The sequence below is a fragment of the Mastigoproctus giganteus genome, chromosome 10 (genome assembly GCF_048544385.1).
Source record: "Mastigoproctus giganteus isolate SK-2022 chromosome 10, ASM4854438v1, whole genome shotgun sequence".
Classification (NCBI taxonomy): Eukaryota; Metazoa; Arthropoda; class Arachnida; order Uropygi; family Thelyphonidae; genus Mastigoproctus; species Mastigoproctus giganteus.
The window spans coordinates 221,059,889-221,080,388 of record NC_143584.1 but is presented as its reverse complement, the minus strand read 5'-3'; the positions used below and the strand labels follow the sequence as shown (position 1 = coordinate 221,080,388).

At 34.8% G+C, this 20,500-nt stretch overlaps 1 protein-coding gene across 1 annotated transcript in view; it reads right to left on the bottom strand.

Annotated features, from left to right (window-relative positions):
• Positions 1–3,342: 3,342 nt before the first annotated feature.
• The window catches only part of LOC150079950 (DNA-directed RNA polymerase III subunit RPC3-like), a 92,437-nt gene continuing 75,279 nt past the window's right edge, over positions 3,343–20,500 (bottom strand). The window contains exons 8-11 of the mRNA XM_090383287.1: positions 14,618–14,732; positions 8,908–8,973; positions 7,074–7,241; positions 3,343–3,553 (exon numbers count right to left, since the gene is read on the bottom strand). Of these exons, the coding sequence (XP_090239413.1) occupies positions 3,413–3,553; positions 7,074–7,241; positions 8,908–8,973; positions 14,618–14,732 (490 nt within the window). The 3' untranslated portion in view covers positions 3,343–3,412. The remainder of the gene's footprint in view (positions 3,554–7,073; positions 7,242–8,907; positions 8,974–14,617; positions 14,733–20,500) is intronic.

Below are 20,500 nucleotides of genomic sequence, written 5' to 3'. Positions count from 1 at the left end.
CTATCATGGAAGCCTACTAGCCATGGCCCATGATCACTAAGCTGTCAGTCCAGTGAAAATATAACTTTCTAATAACTCTAAAAGAAGCTTGTTAAGATTATACATTTTGGAGGCCATGGAAAATTCTGATGGTGCACAAAATGGGGAAAGGAAAAAAATTTGAGAATTGCCTCTCTAGAATATGATGACTCATGGCATTTTATGAGATTACCATATAAGACACTTTATTTTCTAAAAATATGTCTCAAAAAATTACCCTGCGTTTTATAAGGTGACAGTCATGGTTATCATAAATAAGGTAATTTTATGAAACTCACTCTTACTAAAATGTTAAAAATGTCCAAATAAATTACTGGTAAATTACTTTGGGGTAAAAAACCTTGCGGGATCTTCTAAGGTACCATAATGAATATTTTTATGGTGTAGCCGTAATGAATGTTTTTGCCAATGTGCATTTGCACACATTCATCTTTTAACTGTAAACTTCAAATCACCAATACTCTATTACAATGGTACCAACAAAGAAAAGGCTTGCTTACACAGCTGGCTACAAATTACAAATCATCAGTTATGCAAAGGAACATGGAAACAGAGCTACAGAAAATCATTTTAGGCCACCACCAACAAAAAAAACAGATGACCCAAGAGTGGCAGAAATAAGAGGATAAATCAGTGGCAATCAAAAACAAGCATAATCTTTGTCAACCAACAGCAAAATGGGCGGGACCTGAGAAAGAATCGAATAGCTCGGTAATAAAACAGAGGAACTGTGGTCAACAAAAACAACCATTTTTGAGGCAAAAGTCAAGCAGCATAAGGGCATGATGATTTTGGTAATACAGCAAGTTGGTGTTACAGATTTATTAAGCAAAACAGCTTAGCTATAATGACATGAACAAGATAGCCCTTAGGATGAAACCAAATCCTGGAATTTCACAGATTTATAATTAATGCTAGGAAGCACACAAACTATGAGCTTGGCCAAATTGATAATATGGATGAAGTACCTTTATTTGATGTACCCTCAAACAGAAGTGTGGATGCTAGGGGCAAAAAAAATCAGTAACTGCAAAGACCACAAAAAGACACTATAGTGCTGTCTTGGCTTGTTGTGCTGATGGAAAAAAAATTCCACCTCTCTGCATATTCAAGATAGTATATAACAGAGCTACGGTGCTCAATACACACATTCTACATTGATATCAATATTTGTAAAAGAATAAGAAAAATTTACCTCAATATGATACACAGAACACATAGAACATTTCCATATGATATTCTCCAGAAATTTTGTGTTAATCTTTTATTTCTAGAGAGTATCATACGGAAGTATTCTACATATCATATCGAGGTAAATTTCTCTTATTCTTCTACTGCATATTCAAGAGAAAAACCCCTGCCAAGGGAAAAAATTCCACCTGGTATTTTTGTCCATGTTCATCTTAAGGGGTGGATTGATGGAGCCAAACTATGGCTGGAAAAAAGTGTGTTAAAAGTTTAAAGTTCCCAAGAGGTTCTTAAGAAAACGACCTTACTGGTATGGGATCAATTTCATGCACAAAACAAAGGTCACAAAGAGGAAGGGTGGTAAAGTTAAAAATGCAACTTTCTGTAATTCCAAGTGGAGTTACAGGCTAACTACAACCACTGGATATTTCTATTAACAAGCCCTTTAAAGCTTTCATGAAACAAGAATGGACTAAATGGATGAAGGCACCACAACACAACTTAATACCTGCTGGTTGTATGAAGAGAGCAACAATTTCTCAGGTGTGCCAATGGATAAAAAATTCTTGGGATGCAGTAAAGACCGAGACAGTTGTGAAGTCATTTATGAAGTGTGGAACCAGTAAGCCTTGGACAGCATAGATGATATTCTGTTTAAATTTCTGTTTATACTCCGGCACGACAACCAAGTCAGTAGTAGTAGTAGTAGTAGTAGTGGCACTTGATGCAAGAAAGCAAGTGTAGGAGCTTATGCAGCATCAGCCAAAAAAAAAAAAAAAAAAAAAATCACACCATACCCTCCAAATGCCTGTCCAGTTCCTCCTTAAATTTATTTAACCTATCAACTTCCACAACGACAGATGGAAGTTTGTTCCAGCAATTAACCACCCGCTGGCTAAAGGCAAATTTCCGCACATCTATTCTACATCTATCCTTTCTTAATTTGAACAGTAGAGTTTACAATAAATCGTAAATACAAATATTTATCGTATTTAGTAGTCACAGGATTGAATCCCGGTCCACCCAAGGAATGTGTGTTATGCACTCTCGCTCCTGACCACTGGGCTACGTCAATGACAGTTCATTATCAGACAGCAGTGAACATGAGGATGGGGAGCTTCATCATCATACCAAGGATGACAGCAATGATTGATTGCTGGGTTTTGAAGATGATTTATAACAACTTAGAATAACAATTTTGTATATGAATTTTGAGATGATTCAAATTTTAGATTCACCTTAGTATGGTATTATAAAAATAGTCACATGTGTAATAAAATGCTTTTAGGAAGTAATGTGATATGTGTAATAAAATAAATCAGTTCCTCAAAAATCTTATTACTTTTTCCCTAAGTAATCTTTGTTACAAGAATTTACATGTTCAGCAGAAAAGTGTACAGGGTGATCTAAACATCTGAAAATATCCACAAAAACGAGGGATGGTTATAGTTTAAAATTTAAAATGATGGATTTAAATTATTCCGAAAAACAAGCAGCTGTGCACAAGAAAGAAAGAATATACACCGTTAAAGAATCGAACTGTTGTACAGATACAGCATAACGTATTATTTGGCTTTATTCCGCACCAAATTCTGTTGGCATCCACAACTGTCCAAGCACATGCACAATATATCCTAACTTCAGTCTGAAAATCTGTACTGATCCATTACTCATCTACATATCTTATAAAGCCAACTAAGTTGTTTTTAAAAAGAAAAGAATATTTATAAGTTTGTGTTAAATTCTACAGACACATTATATCATATGTTAAAAATGAAATTATGATGTAACCTGAATAAGCCACTACTAAGAAACAAAATGCTTGTGCTAGAATGCAAAAATTATGGGATAGAACTAAAATCCAACTTGAATAAATTTTTTATTCTAAACATAAACAAGAATAAGCAATATTTTTCACAAATAAAATTCATGATTTAATTCATCAACTGAATAAAATTTAAGGCATGTCCATTTATGCCATTTTAAGGCATAAAATTTAATTTATGTTTGCAACTTCTGGCATACTGAGGTAAAAAGGTGAACCACTTAGAATGTTGAGTAGTTTATTCCTCAACATTCTATCAAGTAATGGTCTTCCCAACTCCCTATCTTTCATATAAATACAATCGTTACAGAAGTGAATGTGTATATGGAGGCATTTTTATTTACATAAAGAACACATAAATTATTTACGCAACAAATTCAGCCAGATAGTAAACAGAAAGGCAACATCATCAATGCTTCTTTCATTACGATCTAACTTTTCTATAATAGTTTCTACCTTTTTAAGTTGTGCTTTTTCTGCTGGGGTAATCATATCTTCCACCTAAAAATTTGTTTGGTAGTAAATAAAAATTAGTCAAATTAACCAAAAATATATTTTTGCTCCTTGATTAATTTGATATGTAAAATACATAAATGAAAATTTTTTATAAAAATTAAATTTGAACACTGATATATTTTATCAATTATTATCCAGGATTCTATTCATAGCATCCTGGATAATAATTGATAAAATATATCATACTGCACTGGTGTGCAAAACTTAAGGACCAGTCAGGTTTTCACCTGTAGCTTCTCATAGGAGTGGCCTGGATATGGGAAAAGCATACCAAAGGAACCTTGTGAGCTACAGAAATGATGAAGGAAACAACACTGACACAACAACGGAAACAAAATGGCACAGAGGGACTTTATTCAAAAATGGCAACATAGCACTGGCTCCCATGATACAGATGCATCACTGCCAAAGATGGAACAAAGGGAAGAGGTGGTCCTCAATAGGAGATATGGCCACCCCTAATGTTGATGCAGGCTTTGCACCACCTGTCCATACTTAGAACAATGTTGTTGATAAGTTCTTGTGGCAGCATCGTCCATTCCTCTCTCAGCATCATCTTCAGCTGGTGAACATTTTCTGGTGGGTGTGGACATGCTGCTAGGTGTCTCCCCAGAGCATCCCATATGTGTTCAATGGGAGTTAGATCGGAGGAAACGGGCAGGCCAATCCATGCGAACAATGTCCTCGCTTTCCAAAAGCATATCAACAGCTATAGTGCGATGGAGTGTGTCGTTATCATTCATAAACACGAACTCGGAACAGATGCATGGGGAAGGATTACCTCAGTACAGCAATGCACCGGTTACAGTACCGCCTTCCAGTATCCGGAGTTGTGTACATCCATCCATGATAATTCCTCCCCAGACGAGAATACCTCAACTGCCATATCAATCCCTTTCAGTGATGTTTGTGGGGTGATACCATGTGCCAACCTCTTGCCAGATTAGCTGACATCCAGAATCGCTGCTGAGACTGAATCTACTCTCATCAGTAAAGAGTACCTTACCCCATTGTGCTGCTGTCCATTCTTTGTGTTCAATGCACCACTGTAAACAGTGCCTCCGATGGGCAGGTGTTAAAGGGACACAGCATACTGGCTGTCGGGCAAACAGTCCACCTTTGTGGAGTCGCCTGGCACAGTAAACCGCGATATCCTGCATCCTGTGCAGCTGGTTTGCAATGAATCCTGCTGTCTGGTTCGGTCCCTCTTGGCCTGTAGGAGTATATTGCAGTCATCATTGGGTATTGTTTTTCATGGACGACCACGACTGGTCCTTCGAACAGCTGTACCTGTCATTCTGAAGGCCAACCACGCACGTGAGAGGATGCTATGGGTGATACTGAACTCTGCAGCCGCACTCCTCGCACTTCGACCTTCCTCGAGTGTCCCATTAATTGGACCCCGAGTAAAGTCATCCAGATGTTGTCTACTGGCCATTTTGTTGTCTGTAGTACTGTATGAAACCAATAAAACATCTGTGACAATCGTGCTCACCATTCAGTAATTTGCACTTAACTGCTGAACTGCTGCTTTTATCTGTTTATGTGAGCCCTTTAATCACGATTCAAATTTTTGCATTTGCAACAGCTTTCTACTGAATGGCCACAGTTATGCAAATTGCCACAGGCTGTTTTGTTTGATTTTACACTTGTAACCTTTAGAAATAGCATCCTTAAGTTTTGCACATCAGTGTATATGGATATAGTAAAATTATGAGAAATTCAGATGCAAAAGCATTGATTCATTAAATATTCAAAATAGTTTTGTATCTTCTTTCCTAGCCTTTCTTTTTACCACAAGAGCCCTCTAAGAATCCTATATGCTCTTGATAACTTGAAATTTTCTCGTAGATTCAAACAGCTTGCCAATTGATTCTTTAAAATTCTTCCTTGCTGATTCTTTAAAACACATGGAACTGATACCTGTATGTTCAACGTTTGAAGAAACGGTCAATTTGAAGAAACGGTCTGAAAAGGCCGTTTCTTCAAATTGCATTCATCAGAAAACCTTAGAATTCAAATGGTTATATAATTAATAATTTCATCACAGAGCAAGAATTACAGTCAAAGAGAGATCATTTTTCTTGTGGTTAAACTCACAGATCAGTCCAACTGATTATATGAGGCAAACACTGGTATTACTTTTACAGTTTTATTGAAGAGTGGAAAACAGTGTCCGATCTTGAAGTAACAGAAGTGAAATATGCCTTTCCTTTTTGTCATGATTTTATCAACTGACAAAATACTTTATAACAGCAGTTTCCAACCGGTTGATCGCAAACCCTCAGGGGTTCACGCTAAAAATTCTGTAATTGCGTGCACTTAGATTTACATAAGTATATTTTTGTAAACTACAAAATATAAGTAATAATAAACAATAAAGTAAAATGAAATTACATATAAAGTAAAGAATTGCCAATGAAAGAAACTACATCTCCCACAATTCTTTATAATTAGTTTACTATCTTACAGTATATCGTGTTAAATAAATATATTTTCCATACTAAATTTTTTCCATTCTAAAAGACCATTTGATTTTGGAGAATATAGGCTTAGTGGTTCGCAATAAAAATATTATGTTGAAAGGAGTTCATGATAAAAAATATTACATTGAAAGGGGTTTGCCAAAAAAGGTTGGGAACCACTGCTTTATATGAATACCAATTAAGGAAATAATTTATTTTCTGATTTCAGCAGTTTTTTATGGCTGGCAAAACTGAGTATCACCAGTGTTAATAGAGTTTTGCCTTCCCTCTGTGTTTCAGAGAGTGTTCCCCACATATTTACTATTATCATCTGCTACAATTTTCACAGGCTACAAAAAGTAACAACCTTAATGCTATTATGGGGAAAATATCTCTAAGCACCATTATGCATCTAGATGTGAGCCAGTGTAAAGTTTGATTTTACTAATATGCAAATTATACATGCAATATATTGAGACTGTGTATTGATTGACTGTGTAAATGGATAACTGATGTGTGTGAAATGGAAGGATTCAATTTTATGATTATATATATATCTTCACAGAGGATTCAATCCTTGAGGGTAGTAACAGTAGTTACATTTGCTGTCCTTCCATATCATGTGAAAAAAGCCTGGGTCTGAATCCCAAGATTCAAAATTTTGATACTTCCATGATGCTGTAATGCTAGGTCATGATCCAGCTTTCCTTTTGGGGAGTGTATTTTTAAATATTTAGTGTAATACTGCATTTTCAATGAAAATGCAGTATTACACTAAATTTCCTTAGTATAAATATTTTGAGAAATCGAAATGAAATAAACTGATTATCTGATCTGTTAAGATAACAAAAAAGTACACTTTAATTTTATTGAAGTCTCATTAAGTTTCTTTAAATAAACTAATTTAATTACTTATTAGTAAGTGCTAGTATATAAGTATCAAATATGTGGTAATATGACAGGCAAAGTCTTTCTTTTTCGCATGTGAAAGAAATCATTATTTCTTTACTAACTTAAAATTTTACTAAGGAGTACCTTACCTCCTGTATTTGTGCACCTGGTTCTTCATTCTGCTGTAAGGAATTTATGATTGCATCAACACGCACCCTCTTTTCAAGTATTCTCTTATGAACTTTATTGATGTGATTATGAAAACTCTTAGCATTATAGATAGTTTTTCGACACTTCTCAAGCACATTTCTACATACCTGCAAATACAGGAAAATTAGAATTAGCATGATTGGCTGGCAACACTAAATAAAGAACTAAAATTAGAAATTGGAGAATTTTTTAGTAAATGGATAACTGATAAACCAAAAATAAAAAAATTATTAGTGAACAAGTAAACCCTTTATGAAAGTTGAAAAAGCTGTGAGTAGACAGAATGTTTTTCTAACTTTTTATTAATAATGTTAAGAAGAACATCTCATCCCAGGATGAAATATTCTGTATATACCTCTTTTCCCAAACTACCAGTTCATTCCAGAAAGTCTGACTATCCAAAATCAGGTTTGATTGGTAGCCCCCCCCCCCAGCTACAAACTTGTTCACTTCTTGTCACATAGATGGCCAGTTTTTGGTGCATGCTCTTTCTACTGATATTTCTATAGGCCCTGTTATTTGAATTGTCATCTGTAATTTCAATGTTTGAACAGTCAGCTCTTCATTTTCTTTTCTGTTTTGAGTGTGATGTCATTACAATGTTCTCATTAGCCATGTCTGAACTCATTTGAATATTTTTGTAAATTTTAACCAGTGAATTTATGATTATGTATTTAACTTTATAACTTTATGCTTTTAAGCACGAAGAGGACCTTTGTGTCAGAACAACTAACAACAGCAGCAGCTATGATGATAATGTTCCATTAATTTTCTATCAAGCAACAAGACTCTCCAATGTTTTTAAGAACAAGAAGTGCAGGCAACTGTTATTCCCCAATAATAACATATATTTCATTTAACCATTTATTCATATAAGAAAAGCCAAACTCACTTAAATATATGGAGAAAAACAAGAATTAAGTTGGGACTGTAGTTAGTTTTTTTTTTTCTGAATGAACAAAATGCAAACTATCCATGAACAGATGCACTTTTACAGACATAATACATGATAAAGACATGCCAACATGTCCAGCATATGAAGTGATACAGATCAGACCAAAGTAGCTGATGCACCATTCCTCCAAAAAAAATGCATGCTAACAAGCTGATTGGAAACTACTGTAGAAAATCAAGAAGAATGGTGTAGATTTTCAGTTGTGAGTGTATCTAAATCTTGTTTGTTGGCATAATCTAAAACTATTATTTTCACCTAGTAAGCCATTCAACAAAAGATATGCAATCATTAATCTAGTTTCTCAGCCAATTCTTTAGCTTTACCGAAGAGTTAGACCTCAAATGTTGGTATTTAAGCCTACCTTCCTTTTGTTCTAAGTCTGAAGTTATGTTGCTGCTGGTTTTAATTTTTTTTTGTCTATGTTCTGACTGCTAATGTTCATTGCAGTGTTAATAATTTAAGATTTCAAAAAATGGACAGATCCATCCTTTTTGATATTTTCAACAACAAAGAACATCAATAAAACATGTTTATGAGAAACATTTATTGATAATGCTGATTACAATAGATAGTAGAATTGTATGCAGGTTAAAATATATATATATATATATTTTTTTTTTCTTTTGATTACAGCATGTGGCTGATAATATTAAATTAGTAATTATAATAAATGGCCTGCTGTATTGGAAAAAAATAATAATAAATAAACAAATGCTAATCAGTAATGAACTGATTTGCAAAGTTGCATTTGGTTTTCTTTGTTAATAAAATTAAAAGTTTTATTATGATAAATAACTTTTTATTAAATATATCCTTACCTGTTCCAGTTCAACGTGACATAAAAATATATTCTGGGAACTATGATAAAAATTCTTTGTCAGATCCTAAGACACAAAGAGATTCTATTAAAGTTTTAAGTTACAATTACTAAGAATAAAAAATAAATTTCATGTTAGTCAATGATTTGAACCATTTTCTTTATCATACTACATGATATCGGTAAATTTACGATAAAAGAAAAATTAAAATAATCAGTGCTTATAATACTATTATAATAAAGTTGTACCAGCTGTTAGCAATATCAAAAATAAAATTCATAGTTTTAAAAACATGCTTTAAGCCATGATGATACTGTATATAATATGTCCATTATAAATATTAAAACATATCAAACATTAATAAAAAAAAAAGAGAAAAACTTGCACAGAACTTCAAGTTTTTTTAATCCACACTCTCGTTTGGGTATGACAAAATCCTCTACTCATATTTCTATAACCTATTTCTTGTTGAAATATAAATAACCTTTACACTCCTGTGTGCCAAAAAAAAATATGCACTTTTTGTTTTTTGAGATAGCACCCAAATTACATAAAGGTTATTAAAATTGGTAAGAAAAAAGAAAGTTCTATTATGGCCATTCTTTAATGTAGTTATCTTCGAATATAGCTGCTGAAGTGCATTTCTTAAAATAGGCACTTATATACTTCTCTGCATTTTGAGCAAAAAGGAACTGGATGTAAAAACGATTTTGACATGTTTACAGGATGCTGTTCTGCATGAATGACTGCTATGGATAAAGGAGTCGTTGAGTGGAAGGAAACAGAGTGGTTATTAATGGCCAGTGCTCTTTGCTGAGTAATGTTATAAGAGAAGTTCCTCAAGGTTTGGCAGTGCATCTGTTACTGTTGTCAGTATTTCTTAATGATACTGATGAAGGCATCTCAAGATTAATATCTAAGTTTGCCAATGATAGAAAGGGTGGCAGGTACATGCCAGTAATCAGAGTATGCTATTCCAAGAAGATTTGGATAAATTTGATGGGCTGAAATATGACAATTGTGGTTTAACATTTATAAGTGAAAAGTACTGCATTTGGGCAGCATTAATCCCAGGAATAACATACAAACTGGTGGTACCACATTCAAAATAGTGGAGAATGAAAAATACATAGGGATAAATAGGGATAGTCTGACACAAAGTTCCCTGACCAGTGCAGATGGGCTGCTAGGACAGTTCACGGGGGTTCTGTCAAAGATACACAGGAATTTTACCAGCAGGGACAGGAAAGTGATTATTCAGTTGTATAAGACAATAGTTAGGCCACATCTTGAGTGCTACTTACAGATTTAGAAGCCTTATTTTAGGAAGGATGTAGATATGTTGGAGATTAGTCAGGAGCAAAAGATTTGAGTTCTATAAATTGTGGCATTTGGAAACTGGCATCTGCGAGGAGTCATGACTGAAGTGTGTTTAAGGCTTTAAATGGATTGAGTAAAGTTAATGGTAAATTTTTACCATTAACAAAGTTTAATGGTAAATGGTATCCTTACCCCTTTCCAGACTGACACACATAAGGGAACATAAATTTAAGTTATGAAAATGATGGTTGCAGGATGGATGTGAGAAAATCTGCTTACAGCCAGACAGTTAATTGATTGCTGGAACAAATTTCCATTTGGTGTTGTGGAAGTGAGTAGTCTGAATAAATTTAAAGAAAGTTTAGACTAATCATTAGGAGGGAAGAAATGAAGTTTGCTTTTTTTTTGAAAGATGCTGTATAAGCTTACCTCCATATAATATTTTACCACTACCAATATGAATGATGGGAACAAATGAAAAACAAACTACTGTACTCTTTAAGAGATTCATCTGTAAATTGATTGTTTTTAAAAAAAATAGAGAAAGATAAAATACATATTCATTGAGGCCCTTAACATATTAAAAAATATCTTAATCTCTTCTTACAAAACAAACATCTTTTATTGACACACAACTTGAAGAACCATAGATTCAATCTCATCCATGCTATTCAATGGAGAAAGACTGGATACAGAATTCATATCTGCAAGAATAGCACAAATCAAAATATGTGATGGCATATATACAACAGGGTTGCTGAAGAAAAACTGGAGAGATGAAGCATACAAGCAAGTAGCAGAATAATGGGTTAGTAGTAATGTACCAATTTTTTTTTTTTTTTTTAACTTTGACTATATGATAATCCTCCGTAGCCGAGTGGGCAGGAGCGGGAGTGCAGTAGCACACGCTCTTTGAGTAGACCGGGGTTCAAGCCCCTGACTGCTGAATACGGTCGATCTGCCAACCCGCACTGGACCAGCGTGGCAGATTATGGTCCATTTCCCTCAACATGAATTGTTGAGGAGGCTTCCATCCTGCAGTGGGTTGATAATGGCTGCACTTTACTTTTACTTTATATGATAATCAGATATTACAGAGCTGAAGAAATAACCACAATGCTATAATGCAATGTGTTCTAAATATTTGATACTGAGAGTTGTCAACTTTTTGACAAACCAATCAGGTATATTGACTGTAGTAAAATAAATGGACTACCAAGGTTTTTTCATTTATTATAATCATATATAAATATAATTATAATCTTTATAAAGAAAATCTATGACACAAAAGGAAATTTATGTTGTTTTTATTTGTGCCAGAACAGGTCATATGGGATCAGTGTATTGAGTTAGTAAACTGCATGTATTTTACGGTCAGTTTACCCATTTTAGTGTTAGTATTAGTCATGGAAAATGATGCAAGAAAGCAAGCTTATAGAACTTTAGCCAAAAAAAAAAAAAAAAACACTACCTACCTTATCCATCTAATCCTTCCAAGAATTTCTCTACTTCCTTAAATTTATTTAAAAAAAAAACAAAAAAAAACACAACAGATGGAAGTTTGTTCCAACAATCATCCACCTGCTGAGCTGACTGAAGTCAAATGTAGGCGAATCTCTCTTGCAACTATCCTTCCCCAGTTTGATTCTACATCTCCTCATGTGTAGCCTTAGTTATACTATCAACACTGAGCTTACTCAATCCATTCAAAGCCTTAAACACCTCAATCAGATCTTCTCATAAGTGCCTAGTCCCAAGGTGCTGCAATTGCAGAACTAAAGCCTTTCTTAGTAAGAGAACCCTTTTGTTCCCTTCACCAATCTTGTTGCCCTTCTCTGCACCCATTCCAGCAGATCTACATCCTTCCCATAAAATGAGGCCTCCAAACTTGTATATGATACTCAAGATGCAGCTAACCATGGCCTTGTACAAAAGGATAATTACCTCCTTATCCCTGCTAGCAAAGTTCCTGTATATCATTGACAAAACCACATGAGCTGTCTGCACTGTTCATAGTTGATAGCTTAAATAGAATAAAGGCAGAACTAGACAAACACCTGGAGCAAGTAGATGGGTAAAATGAAAAGGGTGTTTTTTTTTTGTTTTTTTTGGTGATGCTATATAAGCTTGCTTTCTTGCATCATGTGCCTTTGCTAATACTAATACTAATGCTAACTTCATATCTGACTATATCTAGGATTACTGTTACCATATGCAGTACCTTGCATTTGTCAACGTTAAACTTCAACTGCCATTTCTCAGCCCTTCTGCTTAAATTTTTTTTCTTCTGTTGCAGTAGCTTTCCCTGATTACTGTCATTAACCAGCCGTGCCAACCTTTGTATCATCTGCAAACTTAGCCATTAAGCCTTATATTCTATATTTACATTAATAAATATAGAAAACAACAATGGGTCCAACAGTGAGCCCTGGGGGACTCCACTAATAACATTAGTTCAAAAAGAGCAGTGCCCACTGATAACTACTCTGTCTTCTCCCACTCAACCATCCCTTTATCCACAGCAGCAATTTGCCCATAATGTCATATTTTTCCAGTTTGTACAGCAGTCTTTCACATTCAACAGTATCAAAAGCCTCCCTGAAATCTAAGTATATGATATCAAAATTATTTTTTTGCATCCAGTTCTTTTGTGACCAAATCATAGTATCCAATCAAATTGGTCAGACAAGCTGCCACTTAACAAATCCATGCTGTGACTGCAGTATAATTGCATTCCTGTTTAAATGATCCTACATTACTTCTTTAATCAGTGACTACATTATTTTCATTAGAACAGATGTTAATTTAATAGGTCATGTCATTACTCATGTCATTTTTTGAATCCCCTTTCTGAATTGGGGATACATTCACACATCTCTGGTCCATAGGGACCTCCCCTGAATCCAAGGATGCTCTAATAATTATGGCTAAGATTTTGTTTACCTTCTTTGTTGACTCACTTAATATAACTGGTAGATCCTATCCATCCCAAGCACCTTTTTTTATGTTCAGCTTCAACAATTTCTCTTCCACTTTCCTTTCAGTCATCACAAAATCATTTAACTCCCCACTACAGTTTTATAAACTTCTGGCATCCCTTTCCCTAAGGAATTCTTTATATGTGAATATAGATGCAGAATACCTATTCAGTTTGTCAGTAACTTGAGCAGGGCCATCAAGAGTTAAATTACTGACATAAAGTGGCCCAACGTGATTCAACTCCTTATTTCTACTGTTATTATAAGCATAAAGTCTTTGCATTCTTTGCCAGACTTCTCGTAGTCTGCCTTAGCTTGCTAACCTCCTTTGTGACTTGATTACAGACTAGTTTATATCTACCACAGCTTCTATATTATCTGATAATTTATATGCATTCCATGCATTTTTCGTCTCTGCTTCAAGTCTCATTAATTCATCTGACATTTTGCTGGATGAAAAGATGAAGTTTTGGGGAAGAAACCTCTCCTTTCTAAGGTAACCTTTCTCAAATTGAAGCATAATCAGAATAAGTTATCCAGTTTTGCACTACAAGTAAATAGTATCTTTTTCAACAAAAGGAATCATTACCATTTATTTGTAGTCTTGCCACCATTCTGACAGCTGTATCAAAAATGCATGCAATCACTTTAAAAGACCTTGACTATAACTTTTGTAGGTCTGTTACCTGTATTCTTATCTTGTGGTTTAAACTGTTATCATGTGAAGCACTAATGGGATGTTGCCCTTTTGAAAAAATAGCAAAAATTAAAATTATTGATACAGTTGTCCAAACGTGGCATCACATTATAAATAGCAAAAATATAAATTATAAGAGAAGTGTCATTATTTGTAATGCAATGCTGGCAACTTATGACAACAGCACCACAATTTGAGAGATCGATACCTTGGAAAGGACAAACATTTGTGAACAGCAATATTGTGTCACCATCCATGTGATGGAAATTAATCATTCTTTGCCTTTTTAAAAGAGGTTTTCCTAGTAGATGAAAGTGTGACTAATATGAAATAAGATAAATCAAGAGACAACAAAAACATTAAAAATTATTTTGCTAACAACAACAAAATTAGAATCAACTTTTTAGAACTATCAATACTATATTTTAAATTCAGGACCCCTATTAAAAAAGCATGACTTTTTTTCCCTAAAGCATAATATTCTTACTTAGCTCATAATATCATATTTATGAAATAATGTAGAACCAATGAATAGAAACTCTCTTCAACTTTTAATTCTAAAAGATATTTCTCGAGATTCAAAAGTTTTCATATCTAAGATTTTAGGTAGTAGTTCTTGGAAACTGAAAATTTTGCAGGCATGAGTTATTGACACTGAACTCAAATTTATATTTATGTTTTTTTTTGTAAGATAAAATAAAGGAAGTTATCTTACATGAACAGTAACATAATTTTCTGTGACCAACTGACGAATATAAGTAGCAATGGGTGGCAAGATTCCTAGTTTTTCTGCTCGTTCCATTTCGATATATTTCTTTTTTAAAATTATCCTGTAATAATAAAAAAAAAACATGTAACAATTAATATGTGAAGTATTGCTGCATTAAAATGAAATAAGCACAAAATGCTAACAAACTAAGAGAGACTTCTTGTGCATCTAACTAACATAATAAAAATTGTATTTCTGCATCTAACTGACACAATAAAAATTGGACAATACAAAGCAGAAAATACAGACCCAATGCAGCTAATAATACACTACTGATCCAATCTAATTAGTGTTGAATACATAAAATTTACCATGCTGCTCTTACAAAGGCTTCAATTGATTTTGAGGCCTTTATCTAACACCCAAGGAAAAAAAAGGTTAATGATGGATGCTGACAAAGCAGTGTTTGAAATTCTATTTTAAAATTAGTTTTGCAGTATATAAGAAATTTTAAATGCAGGAAAGTTTATCAGACTGCTATAATGAATGTTTACTCACACACAAAAGACATACAAACAGAAGTGCAGTCAACAATTCCCCCCCTCTTTTTTTTTCTGGTTGACAAAATTTCACACAGAATCCAGAAATGTGGATTCACATAATTTAGTTCAGAGATAGTTCTTAGGTCAGGATCTTATGCTACTTGAATTAATGCATCTGTGCTTAAATAAACTGATTTATCATCAGTGTTCTGCCAAGAAGAGATCCACACATACACTCAATTACCTCTCCATACTACCCCAACTGCAGCCTTCCTCTTCATCTCCCCCATACCCACCATTGCCTTTCAATTCATCTATCACATTTTCCCCTCAATCTCCATCTGGACCTCTTCCTCTTGACTTTTCCCTCCATCACATCCTTCATTAATCCCTAATCAAGAAACACATGTCCAATCCAATTTCTCTTCTACCTGATTATTTCAGTCAAACTTCTCTATTGACCCAATCCTCTCAATACCTTTTCACTTTATTAATCCATCTTTAACTTTTCCATCCTCCTCTATACCACGTCTCAAAATTTTCCAAGAATAGAAGATATTTGAAGTTTGTAAAAAAAAAAAAATAAACAAATAAATTGATTTTACCAATTTATATAAACAAACATAGTGTAAAGGGTGTTACATACTTGTATATTTTCATCAAGTCCTTCATTTTTCCTGAGGTCAAATATTCCTAACATAATCTATTGAACCTTAATAAGATAAATATATATAAATATATATATAATATATACGTGGTGTTTCAAAAATGATGGTCGATAATTTACAGGTGAAAAGTACAAACTAAAATAGACAAAAAAGTTCCAATGAATATCGGGCCACAAATGAACCGTTTTCAAGATAATGCACATTTTCTGTTAAGATCCGCCACTGACTATGGGAGCACTAGTTTAGCAAAAAGCTGTGAATTCTTTGCTAAGGGTGGTTTTATTAAACATAAGATAATACATTTTTAATTTTTGGTTTCAACACCACACAATTTTACAGATGTTACATGTTGTTGTTATTTGGTTTTTAGGAGCATTAGCAACTAAGGCCATATTGCTCCGGGGATATGTGGTGGTCATTCCTTGACCTTTCCGCATCCTCCGTATTTGGTGGTCATGGGCTCTAACCCCAGTCTAATCAAGAAGCGTGTGCTACGCACTGCTGCTCCTACCCACCTGGTTATGGAGGCTCTTATATGTTACAGGATGTTCTTTCTAACACCCTTTCCTAAATATCAGGTGTTATGCTTCTGAGCCTACCTGCTCGCACTCCATGTGCGAAGTGCCCATGTTCTCTAAGGCGTTGATGTACCCTGATGAATGTGCACCTGTTGGGCTGCCTTCGGCGGGGAAATGCTTCTTGGTACAAATGTGCAGCCTTGAGTGCACTGCCGTTGTCTTACCATACATGAAGTGCATGTCCGCATACTTTTCGTTGCTGTAACCTCTTTCCCTGTTGACTATCCTTTGACAAGTACTAGTATGCCTGCTACATCTCAGAGCATTGAGAGAGGAGAAATGGGGAGAATGAGCATAACCTAACCTAAACAAACAAGTCAGCAGTGGATCCCAACTCTGTACCCAAACAAAACAAACAAGTCAGCAGTGGATCCCAACTCTGTACCCAAACAAAACAAACAAGTCAGCTGTGGATTCCAACTCTGTACAGTTCACCTTGTCAGCGGTGGATCCCAACTAGAAATGTGCAATATCTTGAAAACGATTCACTGAAAGGTGTTTACTAGGCTTTTTTTTGTATATTATAGTCTGTACAGTTCACCTTTAACAAATGTAAACACATTACTGTTGAACCTCTAATGCAGAAATGAAGCTAAAGTAACTACAGAAGTGCCTACTTACACTTTTCACCCGATGACAAGGAGCAGTCGTCCTGAAAGATAATTACTTGGCAGGTTGAAATGGTCTCTAATGGTTGGCAGCAATTTGCCTTCCAATATAGCCAAGTAAGCAATTCTGACATTTGAACTGAAGGTATACAAAACAGATTTATAGCATTTAATTCTTATGAACAAGCAGACAACGTGCAACATGATATGTCTCTGGGTCAAGCCCTGCCAATTAACCAACTTGTGAACAAGAATACAGTTCAGTGTGCAGTTAACCAATTATGCCCTGATAGTAGTGAAGGTCCTGATGGCATCCCTGGTTTTATTATTAGATTGTCCAGTATATACATCATTGATTCGTTAGTGCATATCATTTCCAGGTGCATCTCCCAGTCATTCCTTTCAAGACAATGGAAAACTTTCAGGATTATGCTGATTCCTAAAAAAGCTTGCAGAAATAACCATCCCGGCCATCGACCAATTGCTGTTTCATCAATAATTACTAAAATTATTGAAAAAATCATGCTACCGTATCTTCAACACATATTCTTCGCTAATGCAACTGTCAGTATGCATTCTGGTCCTAGAGGGTGATTCACAACAACAAGCCTAGCTGACACCATTGTATGCATCCAAACTGTGTTTCAGGATAAGGCACAATGCAATGTATTTTATTTTGACATCAAAGATGCTTTCGACAACATAGATCTTAAAAAAGCTTTTGAAATAATAGAAAATCATTTTCTCATTGACACAATGATTATTTCCTATCTTCAATATAGCCTAAATCGCAGACTTCTCCTCTTCCCCACTAGTACTGACAATATTCTCGTCACAACCTCAACAGACATTGCTCAAGGAGCTGTTCTCTCCAGTACTATATTTTCAGCATCTCTTCAACCACTTCTACAAGAAAATCCAAATCTACTGGCAAATACTGATGATTTAAAGTTATTTATAATCTCCAAAGCCAGTGATGATATTCACAAAGTTATCACTGATGTGAATTCACAGATTTGTGAAATCATCAAGTGTCTGAAAGATCTCAATCTGACTATAAATGCAAGCAAATCTGCTCAAATTACTTATTCCCATTAGAAACAACCCAACCACATAGAAATAAAAATTGCAGATGTCCCAATCCCAAATGTTTATGCTCACAAAGACCTTGGAGTTGTTTTTGATAAAAATCTCTCCTTTAGATGCATCTTTCCCATTCTGTCCTATGCTTCCAAAATCTGGTCTGGTGCTCCTCAAGTGTCAAGAAATTCCTTGCCCTAGAATATTGGGTTCTTAGATGGCTCAATATATATATATAATCTTTATTGTATACAAACGTGTATACAATAAAGATGTATACAATAGACCCTTCACAGCAGTTTGTTTGTTATTTGGTTTTTAGGAGCATTAGCAACTAAGGCCATATTGCTCCGGGATATGCGGTAGTCATTCCCTTGACCTTTCCGCATCCTCGTATTTGGTGGTGACAGGCTCGAACCATGGTGTAATCAAGAAGCGTGTGCTACGCACTGCTGCTCTTTCCCACCTGGCTATGGAGGCACCTCTTCACAGCAGTAATGCCAGAGCATTACTGCTGTGAAGCAATAGTAAGCTTCGTTTTCCCCATACAATATCCAGGCAACAGCTTTATGAAAACCTAAAAACAAAGCCTCTGCAACAGATGATCAACGAGTCTGGAGTCATGCTTCTTGCAAAGTTAATCACTTCTGCATGTGATTCACCAAACTTAGCCAATATAATAGCTGCCCCCAACAGGGAAAATTCAAGAAACCAGCAATTGAAATCCAACCTCTCCAGGCTTAAACAAATGAACAGAATGTTCCCCAATGCATCCCTTCACCTCATAAATCATCACAACATTGATTGCAACAGGTTAATCAACTCTAAAGCCTACAGGAGTCAGATCTTCGATAAAATTAAGAAAAATAATCCAACCCAGTAATTGCAAATGAAAGCCAAATGTCCTGTTCTGCAAATCCTTTTTTAATTCATAACTATAATTCCTAGTCATTGTTAATGTCTATATGAAATCTGCTATGTACATATATTCGATTATTTTATGTCATTTCCTTTGTATTATTATCTGCTCCTAGCCATGTGCTGTGATGGGCTTGCTGTATTTGCAATAAATAAATATTTATTTATTTATGGAACCGTTTATAAACTGCAGATGACCTACTCCGCAATATGAAATGCACTCCCATATCATTTGGCTGGTAGGGAATTTCGCTGTAGATGCCATACAGTCTGAATGGTATTCTTCACCATGTCTACGGCAAATCGCTTATCTCCCATCAGAGCCATGCAGGTTGAATTTCTTCACATCTGAGAAGATAACTGACCCACTGCTCGGGGATCCATTTGATATGCTCCTTACACCAAATTAATCGGGCCTTTTTCATTTTTTGTGTGAGGAGGGGCTTCTTCTTAGGACAACAGGCTACAAGTCCATTTTTGAAGAGGCATCTTCTGACTGTTACTACACTTGCTACCACTCCTGTATGTTCTTCTCATTCTCTTTTCAGCTCAGACGAAGAAGCTTTACAGTTTTTAAGGCATAAGCACTTCAAAACATGGCCCTGTTTGGCATAGAGACTCATTTGCATCCAGTTCCTTTTTTTTAACCAGCAGAACCAGTATTCTTGAGTTTGGAAAGAGATCTACTCACTGTTGACTGAGTACAAGACACTCTATAAGCAATATGATGGGAAGAACATCCTTCCTCACATAAAGCAACAATAGCACTCTTTCTTCGTGGCGCCAACTGCATGTAACTCACTATCCCGACACAAGCAAGGAATGACTGCAACTCTTGCAGAGCATGCTTATATAGCTGAAAGTAACAACTGATGCAACATTACGTCTTCACCTACAATGTCAATCTGTAAGAAATACTGCCATATACTTACGTTATTCGGACAAGAATTAAAATTTTAAGGGGAAAATTTTAAACTTTCTTTGAACACAATGTATATACATACATTATATATATTATTATACCTTGGCTTTAGCTTTAAATACTTCTATTTTGCAATTACCACCTAATGTTGAATTGCTGTCATTGATTTTGTTACATTTCCTTCTGATGTGTTTTAGCATAAAAAAGCATATTGTTAATAGTGTAATCGGGTTTTAGATTAATTTTTTTATGTTAATTATCTCTGTTTCTTGTTGTTTTATTCACCTTACTGAACCAATTCCAACCAAACCAATTTTTGCTTCTTTTCATTAGTATTCTTCATCAATGTGCTGTTTTTGTTGTAACATCAAACACAAAAGGTTATTAGAACATGCAGTACTATAGTACTTATACACAGTACTATAGTACTGCGTATAAGCCCATTTCATTCAGTTTCAGTGCTTAAATGTAAGTTTTAATAAGAATAAGAATGAAAAATCACAAATGCTCCAAGCATGTGATGGAAATATTTCATCCAGTATGATCATTTTGTTGAAATGTAAAACTACTTTA